We start from the raw sequence: 17,999 nt of genomic DNA on the forward strand, positions 1-17,999 counted from the left end.
GTGTGTGATTTAGGTCTTTACAAGTCCAGAACCGACAGAGACCACTCTTATACATGGTTGTATGTGTGTGTGTGTGTGTGTAAATGGGGAGAGTGCATGGGAAATTCAGGATAAATCTTGAAATCTTTTGTAACTAAAACAAGCAAGGAAAGGTTGAGGAATCTAGTTTTACACATGAAAATATTAAGGGATGAAAAGAAAAATTAAAAACCTAAAAAATGACTATAAAATCTCAAAAGCAAAGAAATTTGCAGTCATGCTAAAAAAAAAACCTAAAAGATTTAAAGCAATATAATAGGTATGCTAAGGATTTAACTATACACTCAGAAAACCATCACCCCTAACCAGCCCAAAGTACTAAGTGTTTTACATTCGTATCAGTACTTAGAAGTATGTAATAAAATATCTAAGAAAAACTGGACACTTATGTTCAACTGACAGTGTAGGCCTTATCAAGTTTCTGCAACTTCCTCCAAAACAGGTCAATAGACTTATGTTAAAGACAACATGTGTATTTAAAGTAGCAATTTTATTTGAGTTAAAATTATTTACAAAAACCCAAAGACATACTTCATGAAACTGGTACAAACTATTTTTTTCCTGCCGTTGGCTTTTGCTCCAAAGATCACAGCTGAGAAATACTGTATAAAATAAAAATAGGATTGGATTCAGAAAAGTATCCTACTGTTCTAATATCCAACTGGTAGTATTTACAGAAATATTTACAATGGAAAAAAGGTTACCTTAAAACTTTAGTTAATTTGCAAGTCAGCCTCAAGTACCCTAAAATGAGAGTTCTCCGAGGGTTAAAGACACACAAATGCACTGCAGGTGAAGGTGGTATCTTCCTCACAACCCACCCCACCAGGACCTGCATCTCTATCAGTGCTTGACAATTAGTTAATATTTTTAAAACAAAACAAACAAAAAAAAACCTGTTAAACACTGAGGTAAATCAATTATCAAATGATTACCAGTGTAACAGAAAAAAATGTAATTCGCCCTGATTGATCTCACCCAAATGTTTACTGTTCCTTACCATCTGCCACAATCAAAAATCTGTTCCCCAAATCCAATGATTAATAAATATCAATGTATTTTAAAATAACCAAAAATATCTAATAAATCTGTGGACATCATTTAGCAGTATGCTTCTTTTAAAAAAAAAGTTTGCTAAATTAGTTTGGTATTCAGGGCAAATACAGTCTCAATCTTTCCCACATCATTACACTGGCATACTGTGTTCTTAAACGGTGATGGGTCGGGGTTCGGGTGGGTAGAAGGAAAACAATTTGCCTAGAGTCAGTTACTTCCTCATAGATTTCCCAACAATCTGCATTATCAAAAATAGGAAGACAATAGAAGGCAGCCACTGCATTTAAAAAACATTACAGCTGGCACTGATACAAGAGCCCCAGTTTGTTACTTTATACAAGGAAATAACAAAGTCTAAAATGAGTCAAAATTAGACTTTTAGCTATTTTCCCCAATACACACCAAACTAATATTTTTATGGCTTCAAGTTTTACAAATCCAATGAAGAAACATGATGTAACTATATGAAAGGTAATTGAAAGTATTAATGAAACATCTCTAGAAAGCCTGTGCTCAGGCCAATCAATGAAAAAGGGGAAAAAACCACAACCAGTGGTCTGAACAAAACAAAACAAAACCCTATGAAATTAAACCTATAAACCATGTTCTGTGTGTTCCACAACTGTTTTTTTAAACAACTGTTCTATGAACAAAGAATCTGAATAAAAAAAGGGTCTTCTCTACACCAGCAATTTTAAGGCTTTGCGCTTATGCAATTGATCCTGTCACTCTATAGAAGAATATACACGCTATCTGGAAAAACGAATTCCACATTGGTGTTTTAGCTTCCTTATATTTACTGTACTTAATATTAGAAAATATATCTAGAGAACTTCCCTCAAAACGTAACAATGTTTCAAGAGTCTCTCTAGCATTAAGTGTAAACTACCCTGGGTTTGTCTATTTTTGCTTAATCCTGTAACAGGGTACAATTATCTTATATAATATAATATTCCCTCAAACTGCTACTTGTTTTCTTGTGCCTATAGCTATGACACATTATGGTATGATATTGAATATGGTCATGGTCTCAGAAGTGAAAAATAGTTCAACACCCAAACCTAATCAAGAATAAAAAAATATACTATTAATCCCTTGTGTCTTTGGATTCCATCTAATTTTAAATATAGACAGTAGTTCAGGGAACAACAACAAAAAAAATTCACAAAATTATTAAAAGCTTTATTTACGATTGGAATCATTCAACAAAAAGCAAAAGCAAATGAGCCTGAAAAAGGAACTAAGCTGTTGTCTAGAATGTCCTCAGAACATTCAATACCTCAGTAGCTAAGCTGCCTTTGCACCTGACTGGCATGACAACAGTGGCTCAACATACACAGCAGTTGCACTAACAGCAGCACAAATTTTCCCCTTTAAACCTTGCCCAAAATAAAGCAAGGCAACTAGGGGAGGGTATAGACTCTGCCAAGTAAGTGTATTTAAATACTGCATGGGATTGTTAACAGCCTGAACCTTTTCCCTCATTTTTGATAGCTGCAGATTGATGTAGTAACTGTCATTTAGCAAATGCAGAATGCATGATGAAGAAATCGGGTGGTCATAAAAATCCAAACACGAATGATACTGATGAATGTTCTTGGTTTATCTTCAAGGACTTCTTTCATGACTTTTCTTTGTCTAAGGATAGCTCCAGCATTACCAAGCACCTGAAGCAAAGGTAAAGCAGCTAGCAATGTTCCAAATACTCGATCACTCTAGAGATAGACTTCTGGCCTGTTGTTCCAACAGCACACTAAAGGGGAAGGAAGAAAATGGTGGTTATAATAACATACATTAGATTAGCCAGGTCCCACTATTAACACCTATTAATTTTAGTACTTGAAAGGCTGAAGCAGGAGGACTGCCAGCTGGAGATACAGTGTGAGATTTTGTCTGAAAAATAATAAAAAACTCATATAAACTGCAATATGCAATAGAAGTTACTTACAGTAAGATTCATGAAGCTTAAGAATTTTTTAAGCATCTCTGTCATTATGGAGAAATCTCCATCAGGAAGGTATTCCCTCACTGTAGTTACATTGATCTGAGGAAACAGATAAAAAATAGTCAGTCAGTTGGCAGAAAAAGATACTATAACCCACTCAATGCTGTTGGCCTGCTATATATCTTGTAAACATCTACAAGAACCTGAGAACTCCTGGGTTACTCCCATTCCACACTCAATTAACTATGTGCAAGAATACTCGGGTTCATCTCCCCACTCTATACCACCCTACCCACACGAAGAAAGGGTAAAGGGCAAACTAACAAAAGCTACAAAGGAATATCTGTGAATATTTATTTTTGGAAATGCAAAGAGAAATATCTGAAATAAACTGAACTGTCAAATGTGTAAACAGACTATAGCCACAGATATATATATATATTTGATCTGTTTATAAAACAGATCAAAAAAATTCTCCATGCTACAAAGGTAAATTAGAAGAATTAATTATTCTTTATATACATCGTTTTTGATAAATTATGGGCCAGCTCCCAGAGAGGTATTTCCCTTGATTATTAGCAAAAAGCTAAAAAATATAAACAATCTTGTAAGAGGAAACTATTACATATTCTAATTTAAAACTTCAATTTCATTATGTTTAAAAATGCTTAATTTAGCTCAGCAGTGGTGGTGCACGCCTTTAACCCCAGTACTCAGGAGGCAGAGGCAGGCAGATCTGAGTTTAAACTCTTGAACAGGGACTACAGAGAAGGCTCAGCAGTTAAAAAACACTTTTTTTCCAAAAAACCTGAGCTTCACTCCCAGTACCCATACAATGGCTCATAATTGTCTGTAACTCCAGTTCCATTGATCTGGCCTCCAAGCAACAGGCACATATATGATGCACAGACATGTATGTAGACTGTGCTGGTTAGTTTTCCGTCAACTTGCCACAAACTAGAGTCATCTTGGAAAAGAACACAGGAATTGAGAACTGCTCCCAGCAGACTGCCCCGTAGACAAGTCTATGGGGTATTTTCTTGACTGATGACTGATAAGGCAGGGCCCAACCCAAGCATGGGCAGCATCAGCCCTAGTCAGGTGGTCTTGACTTGTGTGAGAAAGAAAACTGAGCAAGCCAGTAAGCAGCATTCCTTTATGGCTTCTGCCGACTTCCCTTCATAGAGAACTGAAGCTGTAAGATGAAATAAACCCTTTCATCCCCAAGTTATTTTGGTCATGGTGTTTTACAATAGAAAGAAAACTACAATACAGGTGAAATATTCATCCACATAAAAAATATTTTAAAGTAAAAAACACAAATAGTATAAATCACTACATTTAAACAGCCTCCAAAATGGTTGTAACTTTGAAGGATTGTTCAATAAAAAGTATACCTCTAAAATAATAAATAGCTCCCATGATGGGGATGAAAGCCCTTCATTAGTTCAAATCCTTCTTTACCAACACACTACAGAACTAAACATTTATAGTGGCTATGGGAAGGATAGTCACAACATTTATAGTACTAGAAGTACAAAAGGAACATAGAATGGACTATTTGAAAATCTTAATAGCTGGGGGCTGGAGAGGTGGCTCAGAGCCTAAGAGCACTGGCAGCTCTTCCAAGAGGTCCTGAATTCAATTCCCAGCAACCAAGTAGTGGCTCACAACCATCTGTCATGAGATCTGGTACCCTCTTCTAGCATGGAGGTGTACGCGCAGGAGGAACATTATATGCTTAAGAAATAAATAAATCTAAAAAAAAAAAAAACTTAATAGCTATCCAAGACGGAGGCGGGGTTTGGTAACCCAAGAGCCAGGTTTAAAAAGTAGTGGGCTTTTAAAGTCGTAAGTAAATCCATCATTCCATTGCTGTTGACAAGCCAAAGAGAGAGAAGATACACGATTAGCAAGAGCTCTGAAAAAAGCTAGATCTTATGGCACTGTGCCAGAGTCAAAGAATGGAAAGGGGCAAGAACCTCCAAGAGCAGTGAGGAGACTCACCACTGCCAAATACCAGGTGCAAATGGGTAGAGTGGTCAACAGAAAATGAGACCAGACTTTATTGGGCTTCCTAAGCATGGGGCCACAGAACACAGGCAGTTCTTACTGTACATGACTACATGCTTGCTTTATCTCTTCTACTTCCACAATGGGAAGGCCAATTCACTTCAGATTTGTGGTAGCATCTTGTTTTCTAATTATAAAGATCACTAAGGAAACATATATACATACACAATCACATCTGTGGTTCTAAGAATCCACAATATTGTCCACAAATTCAGAACCTTCTTTTTAGGAACAAGAAAGCTATTGACACCCATAATGATGGTCACATATCAGACTAACAGAACTTCAAGATCTACTGTTCAATACAGTTATACAATACTGTCCTAATATATTTTATCATGGCAACTGGGAAAGAAATTAAGGTAACTATGAGCTTTCTCTTTATCCACCTGTGCCACATATTTCAAAGGGAACACTCACAATGACTCCAAGATCCAACTGACAAGGTATTTTTACTGCTCATATTTCTTTTTCCAATGGCAACTATCCAATAACAATAACCTCCACTTCTGTGAAATAGTCTAATTATATAGACACTTTTATTTCTCATAGATCCACTAATAGTAATCCCATTTTCCTAGCCTGAAATTGGTTCAGAGGAAAGCATGTGGTCCAATGTTCAACCAGACAGATGCTATGAAGTCTAAGAATGCTCTCTTAAAAAGAAAATGAGGAGGAGGAGGTTTTGTTAGACATTATTACACTAAATGGGACCTTTGGTATGGTCATCTTCCTGTCCCCCCACCCCCCCAAAATTGGGTTTCTCTGTAACTTTGGAACCTGTTCTGGAACTCGCTCTATAGACCAGGCTAGCCTTGAACTCAGAGAGATCCACATGCTTCTGCCTCCCGAGTGCTGGGATTAATGGTGTGTGCTACCACTGTCCAGCTAGGAATGGTCATCTTATAGCCATGGCAAGTGCTTTCTACACACTTAAAAATATTTTATTTTAGCCAGGCAGTGGTGGCTGACATACACCTTTAATTACAGTACCCAAGTTGCAGAAGTAGATGGATTTCTTTGAGGCCAGTCTGGTCTACAGATCGAGTGAGTACCAGGACAGCTAAGGCTGTTTCATTGAGAAACCCTGTTTCAAAAAATAAAATTTATTTTGATGATTTTTAATTAGGTATATATGTGTTCATGTGGGTTTGTGCATAGAGTACAGGTGCTAGAGGAGGTCAGGGGCATTAGAAACCTTGAAGCTGGACTGCTGAGACATGGGTGCCAAGAACTAAGTTTCCAGTCCTCAGAAAAACAGCAAGTGCTCTTAACACCCGAGCCTTCTCTTTTAACTAAGGAAAAGGACAACAAAACATGTCTGGGAGAAGTTACCCCTCCTGAGTCACTAAAATGGTCCAAATCTGACTTGGCCAGCTTTTACTTTTTACACTAGTTTTTACACTAGTCCTTCTTTTACTTCAACTACAGCAGGGACTCAATTATCCATACCCAGAACTCTGTTATATCTAATGCATTCTTAGTTTAGAATGTAAGCTTCAACAAATATCTTAAAGCCTTTAACAGCCCATATAATTTTAACTTCTAGTATGTAAATCTTCCTTTTTTATGACATTAAGAACATTCCCATTAGTTTTTTTTTTTTTTTTTTTTTTTTGGTCTGTTTTGAGGTTCTAAGCCCAGGCTGGCCTCAAACTCACTAGTTAGGATGATCCTTCTTGATCCTCCTGCCTTCATCTCCCAAGTACTGGGATTCCAGGCATTCACTGCCATGACCAGTTTAGGTAGCACTAGGGACTACATCAGGGCTTCATTTATACTAAGCAAGCACTTTAGTAACTGAGCTTTATCTTGAGCGCACTATCTTGCTTTTTAATATCTTAAAGAGTTTCACTCTGATAGGAATATATCAGTTTTTAAAAAAGCAAGAAGACCCCATCTCAAATCTTACTATGAAAGCCTGTATTAGAAAGAAAATAAAGATGTTCATTGTATTAAAAATAATTTAAGGAAAACCACTACAAAGTTAGACATATCCTTGGCATTTTCTTTCACAGGGAATTAAATAAAATTGTTTAAATAAACTTATGATCAGCCAAAAGATCTTCTGAAATAAAAAGTATGTATGAATGGGGAAATTTTTTTAAAGTAAATAAATGCATCAGTAATGGCATGAAGCTGTTAAAAACAATCTTAGAGATACCTAAAACATTTCTGAACTATTTACTTACAGGACTTTCCTGGCAGAGACACCCAAGAAGCAGGGCTGTGTAGGAGGCCACGATGCAATCCTCCATGTGTTTGCCAGCATGTTGAAGGGCTGAGAACAGTTGAACAAGGAGTTTTAACCACTGTACCAACTTCAACTATCGTTATCATTTTAAAAGCTACTATATGAACAACTCGGTACCCCAAATTAATAAAAACTAACTCAAAATGAATAGGGACCCAAATACAAGAACTAAACTCTAACAAACTTAAGGACACCACTAACAAAGTGGAAGTACGCAATCATTTATCTCATAAGATGTTCAGGATATATAAAGAATTCTTTCAATTTTATAGCAACAAGACCTGACTAAAAACTAGGCAAGAGAACTAATACACTATTTCTTCAAAGACACAAAAAGGCCATAAACATTCCAAATGTCTTTAGAGAGCTGCAAATGAATCAAAAACTTTTCCATCAACCAAAATAGCTAAGAACACCTTCAAGGTAATCTTGAAGGTATAAATAACCTTGAACCCTCATAAAATGCCCCCAATACATCTAATTGAAATAAGTTTCTTAAAGTTAAAAAAAAATTGTCTGATTCTTTTTACATGAAATGCCTGAAACAGGTAAATCATTGGAGAAACTAAGTAGATCCCCAGTGGCTAGGAGAGGAGGAAATGGAGAAGCTAACTGCCACTTGATATACAGTTACTTTAGGGCTAAAGAAAACATGTTCAACATTACATAATTGGAATGAATATACAATTCTGTGAACATACTAAGCTACTGCATTACTCACTTTAAGCAGTTCTTTTTTTAACAAGACCCTAAAACAAAACTATTATCATAATATGCACAAAACTATCAAGACTTATCTGGATTGACCCGCAGGCCTCCAAGTAAGAGACAAATCCTAGTAGCTAAGTTTCTTAGAAGCAAAAATTTCTTAAGAGTATCAGAACTTAGGGGAGGAGTAGCCTAACAGAAAGAGAAGAGGCTCAGCATAAGTCTCCTAAGTAGAAAAGGTTGGACATACTATATCTCAAAACCTTAGCTGGAAGGTAGTGGTGCACGCCTTTAATCCCAGTGTGCAGAAGGCAGAGGAAGGGTAATCTCTAAGGTCATCCTAGTCTACAGACAGTCCCATGACAGCCAGGGTTACACAGGGAAACCCTGTCTGGAAAAACAAAACAACAACAAAAAACAAAACCGTAGGGGCACAGTTACAAATAGCTATTTTGCAGAATTTGTATATAAAGCAAGTATCACAATTCCTGGAAATAGTAGATAGTCAATAAATAATTCATTAGTAAAAACAGTGTCTCTAGCTTGGTGTATATTCCTCTTCTTTACCTAGTAAGTTCTGAGAACTTTGTAAATTTCAACAAAATACCTCAGTTTAGGTGAGGCTGAAAAGAGAAATCTAAGAAATCCATCCCCTCCCTCTTAGTTATACAGTCTCAAATAGCCAATGCTGGTCTGCAGCTCATGTTCCTTTGGCTCAGCCTATTAAGGGCTGGAATTACAGATGTGCACTATCATGACCAGTTCGGCTGCTACTCTTTTAAAGAGTGAAGGAGGGAAGGATCAAGAAAGGTGACCAACCAACCTCCCAATGACAACACATGCTCACTGATAGGAAGAACAACATTCTCACTGTGAAAATACTACTACTCAAGATAAACATGCCTTTATTGAGGTCAAGTTCTTCGTCATCCTCCTCCTTCTTATGTTTCTCCTCTGTACCATCAGTCTTTTCAGTTGACACCCATTGTATTTCTCCACTTGTTTCTTGCCATTCTCCACTCTTATCATGCTGAGTGGTGGGAGCATCTTTGATCAACTCATCTGTTTTACTCTCTGCCAACTGAGCTGCTCGCTCTCGTTCAAGAAATAGCTGATAAAAGTTATTTTTGAAAATCATTAAAAAGACATCAGTAAGTCAATCCTAAAGTCAGCACTAAATACATATGAGCAATACTAAATGATTTCAAATGATTGTATTTATAATCACACACACCAATTATAAAGAAGTGGGAAGGACCTGGAAGGCTCTGGAGGAAGAAGAGGGATGGAAATTCTAAAAAAAATTTAATCAAGTATCAACATGTACATATTCTAATATTTTGCTCTAAATAAGAATATCTTATTTTTAAAAAAAAGCTTGTTCTATATTTTACCAAAAGACAAAACTAAAGTATAAATGCTGCTGAAATTTAAGTAATCTAGTTTATGTACTGTTTCTAATAATGAAAGACTCAATAATTGTCCTTAACCCAGGGAATTCTACCTAAAAATTTTTTTAAAAATTAAAATTACAAGAAAAGAAAAATCAACAAACCTATGCATATTGGATAAATTAGCCAGTAGGAAAGACAATAATTAAATACTCTAGGAAAAGCAACATGACTTCTTTAAAAGAAATTAAAGACATAAACAATTAGAAAATATAAACAGTCCCAGGAAGAACTAGATCTTAAACATTATTGGCATTTTTATTATTGAAAGTATGTAAGGGAGACTATTAGGAGAGTTTACTATTTATTATGTATCCCATACAGTCAAGAGAAGCCACCAAATTCCTTGTCTTTAATTAGTTTACTTTCCTTTTGTTGTTATTGCATAAAACACAAAAAGCACTTAATATACCCATTCACACCATTTGAGAAATGCAGCAAGTTACTAATGAGAATTACCTATATCAAATACTAAACAGACCTTAAAAGATGTGTTAAATAAACAGACTCTGAATACAGCACGTGTAAAATAATAACCTAGAAAAACCAAAGAGCAATTCTCAAAACCAGTCCAAGAATCCCAGGGGTCCTAGGGACCATGCCAGGGAATCTGGAAGCTGAAGACTGAAGAAGTCAGTTGACTTTTCATTTTATGAGTGGACAGCATTTACCTAATAGGCAATTGTGTTGTCACTGCTTCTCACCTGTACTAATGCCTGAACAGCATGAACTTGTCCAGCTAGCCTTAAACTCTGATCTCCTTCTCCACTAGAGAAGGAGGAATCAAAAGAACATGATGTTTCCATGTTGACAAGGCAGTGTCGATTCCGGGCACTATACTCCACCAAATTTATCAGTAGACCCAATCCCTATAATATATTAAAAAATAAAATTATTAAAAACAAGAACTTAATGAATTATATATATGAACTTTTATTGTCAAATAAATTGTTAAACAGAATTCTTCCATTTGCAAACCTGTTAAAAAACACTGTGTAAGACACTGCTCTTTTCAAAGAAAGATTCTTTCACCTGTTTGGGTGGGCAGCAGAGGAACTGTTTAATGCTTTCTATAGTCTAAGCTGGCCTTGACTCATAGCCATCCTCTTACTCCACCATCCAAAGTGCTAGGGTTATGGACAGCAGCCACACTTAGCTCCTCAGTTATTAACCACCATCTTCAGTTTAAACCTCTATTTTTATTTTTATGAAGGAGGTTTCATCTATTTATTAAGAATAGTATTCTGCCTGCATGTACACCTACAGGCCAGAAGAAGACACCAAATCTCATCATATGTTGTGAGCAACCATGTGATTGCTGGGAATTGAACTCAGGACCTCTGGAAGAGAAGTCAGTATTCTTAACCTATAAGCCATCTCTCTCCAGCCCTATGAAGGAGGTTTTGTAAGACAGAAATATATGGAGAAGTATGTTCATGAGGACCCATCAAAAAAACCAGAACCTAAGAACCTCTGGAAGAGTAGTCAGTGCTCTGAGTCATCTCTCTAACCCAGCCCAGAATATATTAAACAACTGATTTCCTTTTTTTTTGAGACAAGATTTCCCTGTAGCTTTGGAGCCTGTCCTGGAACTAGCTCTTGTAGACCACGTTGTTTTCGAACTCACAAAAACACCTACCTCTGCCTCCTGAGTGCTAGAATTAAAGGTGTGTACCAACAATTCTTAAATCCAAATTAAAACAAAGGTTCATCATCTAAAGTGGCACTTCAACTCACCAGCACCCGAATGTCAAATCTCTGCTCCTGAGGTAGGTACTTTGGAACCTGAAGGACACAGTTCATTGCTGTGCCTATGAGTCCATCTTGTTCTCCTGTCTTCGTGCTGCCCCACTCTGAAATAAATATAGAAACAAAAATCTTCCTTATGATACCAATAACCATATTTAAAATGATTTTCTTTGTTGATTTTTGTTTTCTTTTCCCGAGTCCTGGTTTTACTCTGTAATACTGACTGACCTGCTAAGCAGCCCAAGCTGGCCTCTATCTCATGGCACACCTCTTGCCTTAGCCTCCCCAAAAGCTAGGATTATAGGTATGCACACCATACCCAGTTATTAAAATAAGTATTAATTTTTGCCGGGCAGTGGTGACACATACCTTTAATCCCAGCACTTGGGAGGCAGAGGCAGGAGGATCTCTGTGAGTTTGAGGCAAGCCTGGTCTACAGGAGAGACTCTAAAACTACAGCAAAACCCTGTCTCAAAAAAATTTAAAAACAAAGTATTAATTTTAAATTGTATTTCACTCCTTTACTGAAATATGTGGTTTTGATATTTCAAGGCTTTATTTACTAGGCAGTTCTAAAAGAAACAATTCCTAAAATTAGCTTATGACTATGGAAGTCAGTCAATTATGTAATGGAATATTGTAAATTATTACATCAAATATAGAATAGCTTATTTCTATGTGCAATATATAATTTTTCAGTAAGAAAATATTACTTACCATTATCATTAGTTAAATTGAGCAATACCCCAATGATAGCCCTCATGCAGTCCTCCACTGCTTTGCCCACATGGTTAGTTACATTCTGGTAAGGCAGAGGTTTACTATCTGCTATGCATATGCTGTTCTCAGCGCGGTTATACTGCTGGATCAGTTCTTCACAATGCTGTAATGCTCTTAAGAGAAAATAAAATGCACACTATAAACAGTCAAGGTTCTTGGTTTTGTTGTTTTTCTATTTTGGAAGTTATGTTTAATGTCTAATAATGTACCATATGCCTGATAATCTCACTAGTTGTTAAGTTTTGATAAACTCTTTCTAAAGAAAATTCAAAGTTCATTCCATGATGAGCATGATGGTTCAGGTCTAGAGTCCCCATACAGAGGAGGCTGACGCAGAAGGACTGCTTTAGCCCAGGAGTGAGATCCCATTTCAAATCAAACAACTACCACCATCACCACAACAAAATCTCACAAGAAAAAACTCCTTTTACTTGCAGGAGCTGTTGTATTTTATTCCCACCTCAAACACAAAAACCATCACAAGGCATGCCCACCCCACCCCCACAAAAGCCTTTAAGGAACAATGATAGGTCTGTCTCAGTTTTACTTAGCTATTTTTCACTTAGCAAATAAGGAAAAGAATGTTTTAGCAGTAAAGATGAGTATTATTAAATGCTTGGTATACATTAAGGCAAATCCAAGACTGGACACATACCAACAAGGACACATAATATGTATACAGTCTATTTCTAAAGACTATCTGTAGTTTGTATTTATTTATTATTATTATGTGTGGATGTGTAGGCGGTGAAGGTACCACATCACTCAATGTGGGGGTCAACTTTGTGGAGTCGATGTGCTCCTTCCACCTCTGCACGGGTTCTGCGCATTAAACAAAGGTCAAGTCTATACTCCCAAGTACCTTTACCTCATCCACTCCAGCCCCGCAAGGCCTCTTTAAACCATCAAATCCATTAGCTGTTTCCCTCCAAGTCTGACATGGATCAAGTAAGCTGATTTTGTCAATTTAATTTTTCAAGAATTGCATACCATACAAAACCCTTAAAGAAAAATGTAGCATATTTAATCTATTCCTGGTTTCTTCTTAATACATGATGAGGAAATTCTATATATAAAATTTCTAATATTCTACAATTCTTGGTTAGGAAGATGTTCTTATAAGGCCAAACCCAAATAACTTGTTCTGCTGATGTTTGAGGATATTGACAGAATTTCCCTGTTGTCATTAGTAGCTAAACTGTCTTAAGTATCACTGAGTATCTATGATGGTTTCCAGGTGAGTGGTACTTCCCATTCAATTCTGACTTTTATCATCACTTCTAAAGACGAAAGTCCTACACAAGAGATGAAATCTGTCGTACTAAAGATTTCTTTACAAAGGCAATTCTCAGAGATTAGTCCCTTTTTGGGGGGTGGGGAGTTCGAGACAAGGTTTTTCTCTGTAGCTTTGGAGTCTGTCCTGGAACTCCCTCTGTAGACTAGGTGGGCCTCTCAGTCACAGAGATCTCTGCCTGCCTCTGCCTCCCAAGTGCTGGGATTAAAGGCATGCACCACCACTATCCAGCAGAAAGGACTTTTAAAATCAGAAATATAATTTTTGTTAATCAAAAGAATAAAAAAATAAAAAAACAGCGACTTGGACTGAATAATAAGAGTATCTGCCTGGTGTATGTGAAAGTATAGGTTCAATCCCTGCAATAATAAACAATAAACACAACAATAAACCCATCAACCACCCACAACAAAAGCACAACTACTACCCACCAAATAAAATGAAATCAGAAAGATTTAACTTTCAAGAAAAGTCCTTGGTAAGAAAGAATGACATGCATTAAGGATAATAATGTCCTATAAAACTCACAAAAGCAACACAAAACAGGATATGGAAATGATACAAGATAGTATTCACACTAAGGTTATCACACTATTCTGTCTACATTTCTTTCCAATTAAGAGGTTAAACAGTTACACTGGACCACTCGCTTAGAAACATTTTTTCTTTCATAAGGAAATTTACAAAGAAAATAGAGGGTCATATAGAATTGCAATTTAAGATTAATTTTTCAAAGCAGTGGAGAAAGTTAAATCCCAGTGGCATAATGCTTGCTAAGATCAAGGCCAGAGAACTAGGGCAGAGATAGCAAAAACTAGGACAGCGATACCAAGAAGCTGCTGTATTAAGACAGAACCAGGACTGGAGACACAGCAGCACTGAGGTGCCAGCACTAGCCTAATTGTGATGAAGGCTAGACAAGGAGAAATGATACACAAAGATCTGGAAAATGAAATATAAATAAAAGGCAGAAATGGAGTTACAATCCACTTCAAACAAAAGGACTAATATATTTAATTATCATTCGCTATATGCTAAGCAATGTTCTAGAAGGCCTTACAAATAGAAAAACTTGACTCATTAACATGTATTGTACATACACCTTTAAATGTCTTATCAAACATTTGTTACCTAGACATATATTATATTCCTTGAGAAAGTATATCTATGATATATGTTAAGATATATTTACCTGATTGTGAAAATTACACTAGTAGCTAGGTACAATTCTTCCTTCCCCATAAGAACTTGCAACAACACAGTGACTTGTCCAGGATTATAGCTAACATGAAAGAGCTGAAATTCTCACCAAAACTCAAGAATATGTACTCCTAACTTTTGCTCAACAATGTACTTATTCACAAACCTAACAGACAACACATTTTAAGGAGGAACAGAATGCAACTTTAATTCCTTTGTTAATAAGAGCATTTATAAAAACTTACTTAGCTGATGAAATAATGAGTTGTGAATCTTTATATGCGATCAAGTAGCTTTGATTCTCTGGATTATGCACTGTTACCTAAAATGAAAGGATAAAATGACTGTGACAATCCACAATTTTCATTTACATAAATAATACCACACTTTACCTGATGCCTTAAAATATATAAAGATGAAACCGATTTTGCCAACTAAGCATGCAACTACTCTAGTTGTGACCCACAGAGTTGTAATTAAAGGTGGGGCTGCAAAACAAACATAGAAATTTCTCAATGTACCAACAACCAAAAACTAATTAAAAGTCAAATGCAGAATAAATCCAAAGTGTTTCTAGAAATGCTCGCCCGTGGCTCATTTCATGAATTCACTTGGCTTTAACACAGAACATGAGCATTTTGCATCATGCCTATTGTCATGCCAAAAACCAAATGTTTCTCAAACAGTTAAGAAACAATTATGTTTTATGCTACAAATTACAATATACACAAAAATTTCTGGCCTTATACAGAGTCATTTGCTTAAACATAACAAAAACTTTTAATGGTTTCCTCGGTGTATATCAAACTAGTATACCTTTGAATTATACATTTGTTAGAATGACTGACTTTAAAAATTGCTATGTAATTGCTGGGCATAGTGATACACACCTTTAATCCTAGCATTCCTGAGGCAGAGGCAGGAGGATCTCTGTAAGTTTGAGGCCAGCCTGGTCTATGACACAAGTTCTAGGGCAGTCTCAAAAAAAAAAAAAACAAAAAACAAAAACTGTTGTTTAAGATTCTGTCTTCATTTTCATTTTAAAACCTTCTGCACTATGTATCTATTTAATATGGCAAATATATTGAGGGTCACATTAAAATTTACTGGGCAAAACTGGGTGCTGAGTGGCAAAGTTTATGAAGCCCTAACAGGGAATTATCTCTACAACCTGTGGGTGCAACCTATAAGATCAGTATTTAAAATAAGAAAACTGCTACCCATAACAGAGCACACATCTGTGATTTCAGCATTCAGGAGACAGAGGAAGGCTTGTCTTTGAGTACAAGACCATCCTGGTCTACACAGTGATCATCCAGGTCAACTAAAGTTACATAGTGAGATCCCAACTAAAAACATTGATTTATCATAAAATTAAAGACACCACTGTCATAATTACTAATAATTAATGTAGTCATCACAATTCATTTGCTACAATTAACTGCCAAATACTTTGAAATGCAGACATAACAATCTCCAACATACAAACTTGATACTTTAAAATTCATAAATATATTTTAAATATACTTTTAAATTTCATGTCCTTATTTGTTTAGTATATATGTATATATGCTTACAGTTATACATTAATGTGTGTGTGTGTGTGTGTGTGTGTGTGAGAGAGAGAGAGAGAGAGAGAGAGAGAGAGAGAGGCAGAGTCTCTACACTGCCCTGGCCGTCCTAGAACTCACTATGAAGCTCAGACTGGCCTTGAACTCATAGAAATCTGCCTGTCTCTGCCCAAGTGCTGGCATTAAAGGTATACACCACCATACTCAGCCATTTAAAAAATTTTAAATAAAGAAATAACATGTTATCTAGTAAGCAATACCCTAGAAGGAGGAACAATTTCAATTTTTGAATGCCAAAAGCTCCTCCGTGTTTTTAAAAGTGCCTAGTTAATCCACTTCATCAGTAATTATACATCCTAAAATTCACTAGCAGTAAAATTGTAGCCTACACTGAACTAGGTTAAGTCATTCATAACCAAAGAAAAAGATATAGTAACTATTGCCCAGCAGTAATATTTTCCAAAGTCAAATGTTTAGCTATGTTTACTGACTCATAATCTAAACAAACAAAAGCATACTAACTAAAGAAAGACTCTATCTTCTGTTTTCTACAAAACAAGTGAGTATTTTTACCAGAAACAGAATTCTGTAATAAGAAAACTATAGTTTAATATACATATAAACAAACCTGTGTGCACCTTTCATTTGAAGCAATAATACACAAATAGCAGCTTTTTGTTTTGAGACAGGTTTTTATGTAGCTCATGCTAGGCTCTAACTCATAACCATTCCTCCTTAAGTCTCCCAAAATTTTAGGATCCCAGAATCTATCATCATGTCCAGCACCCCAACACATTCTTAAAATGTAAGATGCTCACTTACTGACAATTGGTTGTGAAAAGAGCCCTTGCAACTTTAATTCAGAGAAACGGGTACAACTCCAGGGTATATAAAGTATCAGGTGGTTATAAGTACATATAATCACAATTAGAAATAATTCCCTCATGCAGTTGTCCATACTTACACTCTCTAAAACTCGTAAACATCTCTCTGCTCCCCATAAAGAGGCTACTAGTTTCTCTTCATCCTCATCTCTACTTAAATGATCCACACACTCTTTTACTAGGCAAAAAGAAATGGACAAGTTAGTATATAAAACTTCAGTAATTATTCCTTTGCCAACATCAAAATTCACCCACACACATGCAATGAATATGCTGGAATGTGAACATCATTTATGCTTGATACTAAGTGTAGTGGTTTGAATGACAATGGCTCTCATAGACTACAATATTTGGATGTTTGGTCTTTAGGAAGAATTAAGAGGTCTGGGCTTGTCAGAGAAGGCCTATGCTAAGGATGGGCTTTGAGGTTTCAAAAAACCTCAGGCCACTCCCAGCTAGTTCCTCTCTCCCTCCCCTTCTCTACTCAGTACTTAGATATATCAAGATGTGAACTCTAGCTACTGCTCCAGCCCCACATCTGTCTGCCTTCACGCTCCCTGCCATGATGGTCATGGACTTACCCTCTTAAACTGTAAGCCCTCAATAAACTCCTTCTTTTATAAACTGCCTTGGTTACGGTGTCTTCTCTTTGTTGTTTTCGTGAGATTTAGGTTTCTCCTGTGTAGCCCTGGCTATCCTAGAACTGGCTCTGTAGAACAGACTAGTCTTAGAGATCCACCTGCCTCTGCCACCCAAATGTTGGTACTTAACACATGTGCCACTGTGTATGTGTGTGTCTGTGTATTATATACAGACCTTTATCTACAATATGATCCAGACCACCCAGAAGCCGGAGCTCTTCTTTAAACCAATCTCCTGCTCGCTTGGAAGTGAGGGACAGCAAAGTCTCCATAGCTAAATGACCAGTCTATAAAAAAAAAAAAAAAAAAAAAAAAAAAAAAAAAAAAAAAAAAAAAAAAAAAAAAAAAAAAAAA

At 36.3% G+C, this 17,999-nt stretch overlaps 1 protein-coding gene across 4 annotated transcripts in view; it reads right to left on the minus strand.

Moving 5' to 3' along the window:
- Positions 1-510: 510 nt before the first annotated feature.
- The window catches only part of Wapl (WAPL cohesin release factor), a 67,610-nt gene continuing 50,121 nt past the window's right edge, over positions 511-17,999 (minus strand). For all 4 annotated transcript variants that reach the window (XM_050140569.1, XM_050140568.1, XM_050140570.1 and 1 more), the window contains 10 exons: positions 17,821-17,932; positions 17,085-17,182; positions 14,795-14,871; positions 11,993-12,168; positions 11,264-11,379; positions 10,231-10,395; positions 8,979-9,186; positions 7,306-7,394; positions 3,044-3,139; positions 511-2,848 (listed from right to left, as the gene is read on the minus strand). In XM_050140569.1, the coding sequence (XP_049996526.1) occupies positions 2,783-2,848; positions 3,044-3,139; positions 7,306-7,394; positions 8,979-9,186; positions 10,231-10,395; positions 11,264-11,379; positions 11,993-12,168; positions 14,795-14,871; positions 17,085-17,182; positions 17,821-17,932 (1,203 nt within the window). In that variant the 3' untranslated portion in view covers positions 511-2,782. The remainder of the gene's footprint in view (positions 2,849-3,043; positions 3,140-7,305; positions 7,395-8,978; positions 9,187-10,230; positions 10,396-11,263; positions 11,380-11,992; positions 12,169-14,794; positions 14,872-17,084; positions 17,183-17,820; positions 17,933-17,999) is intronic.

Source organism: Alexandromys fortis, unplaced genomic scaffold (assembly GCF_014885135.2).
Source record: "Alexandromys fortis isolate MF-2015 unplaced genomic scaffold, M_Fortis_MF-2015_v1.1 scaffold_46, whole genome shotgun sequence".
Lineage (NCBI taxonomy): Eukaryota > Metazoa > Chordata > Mammalia > Rodentia > Cricetidae > Alexandromys > Alexandromys fortis.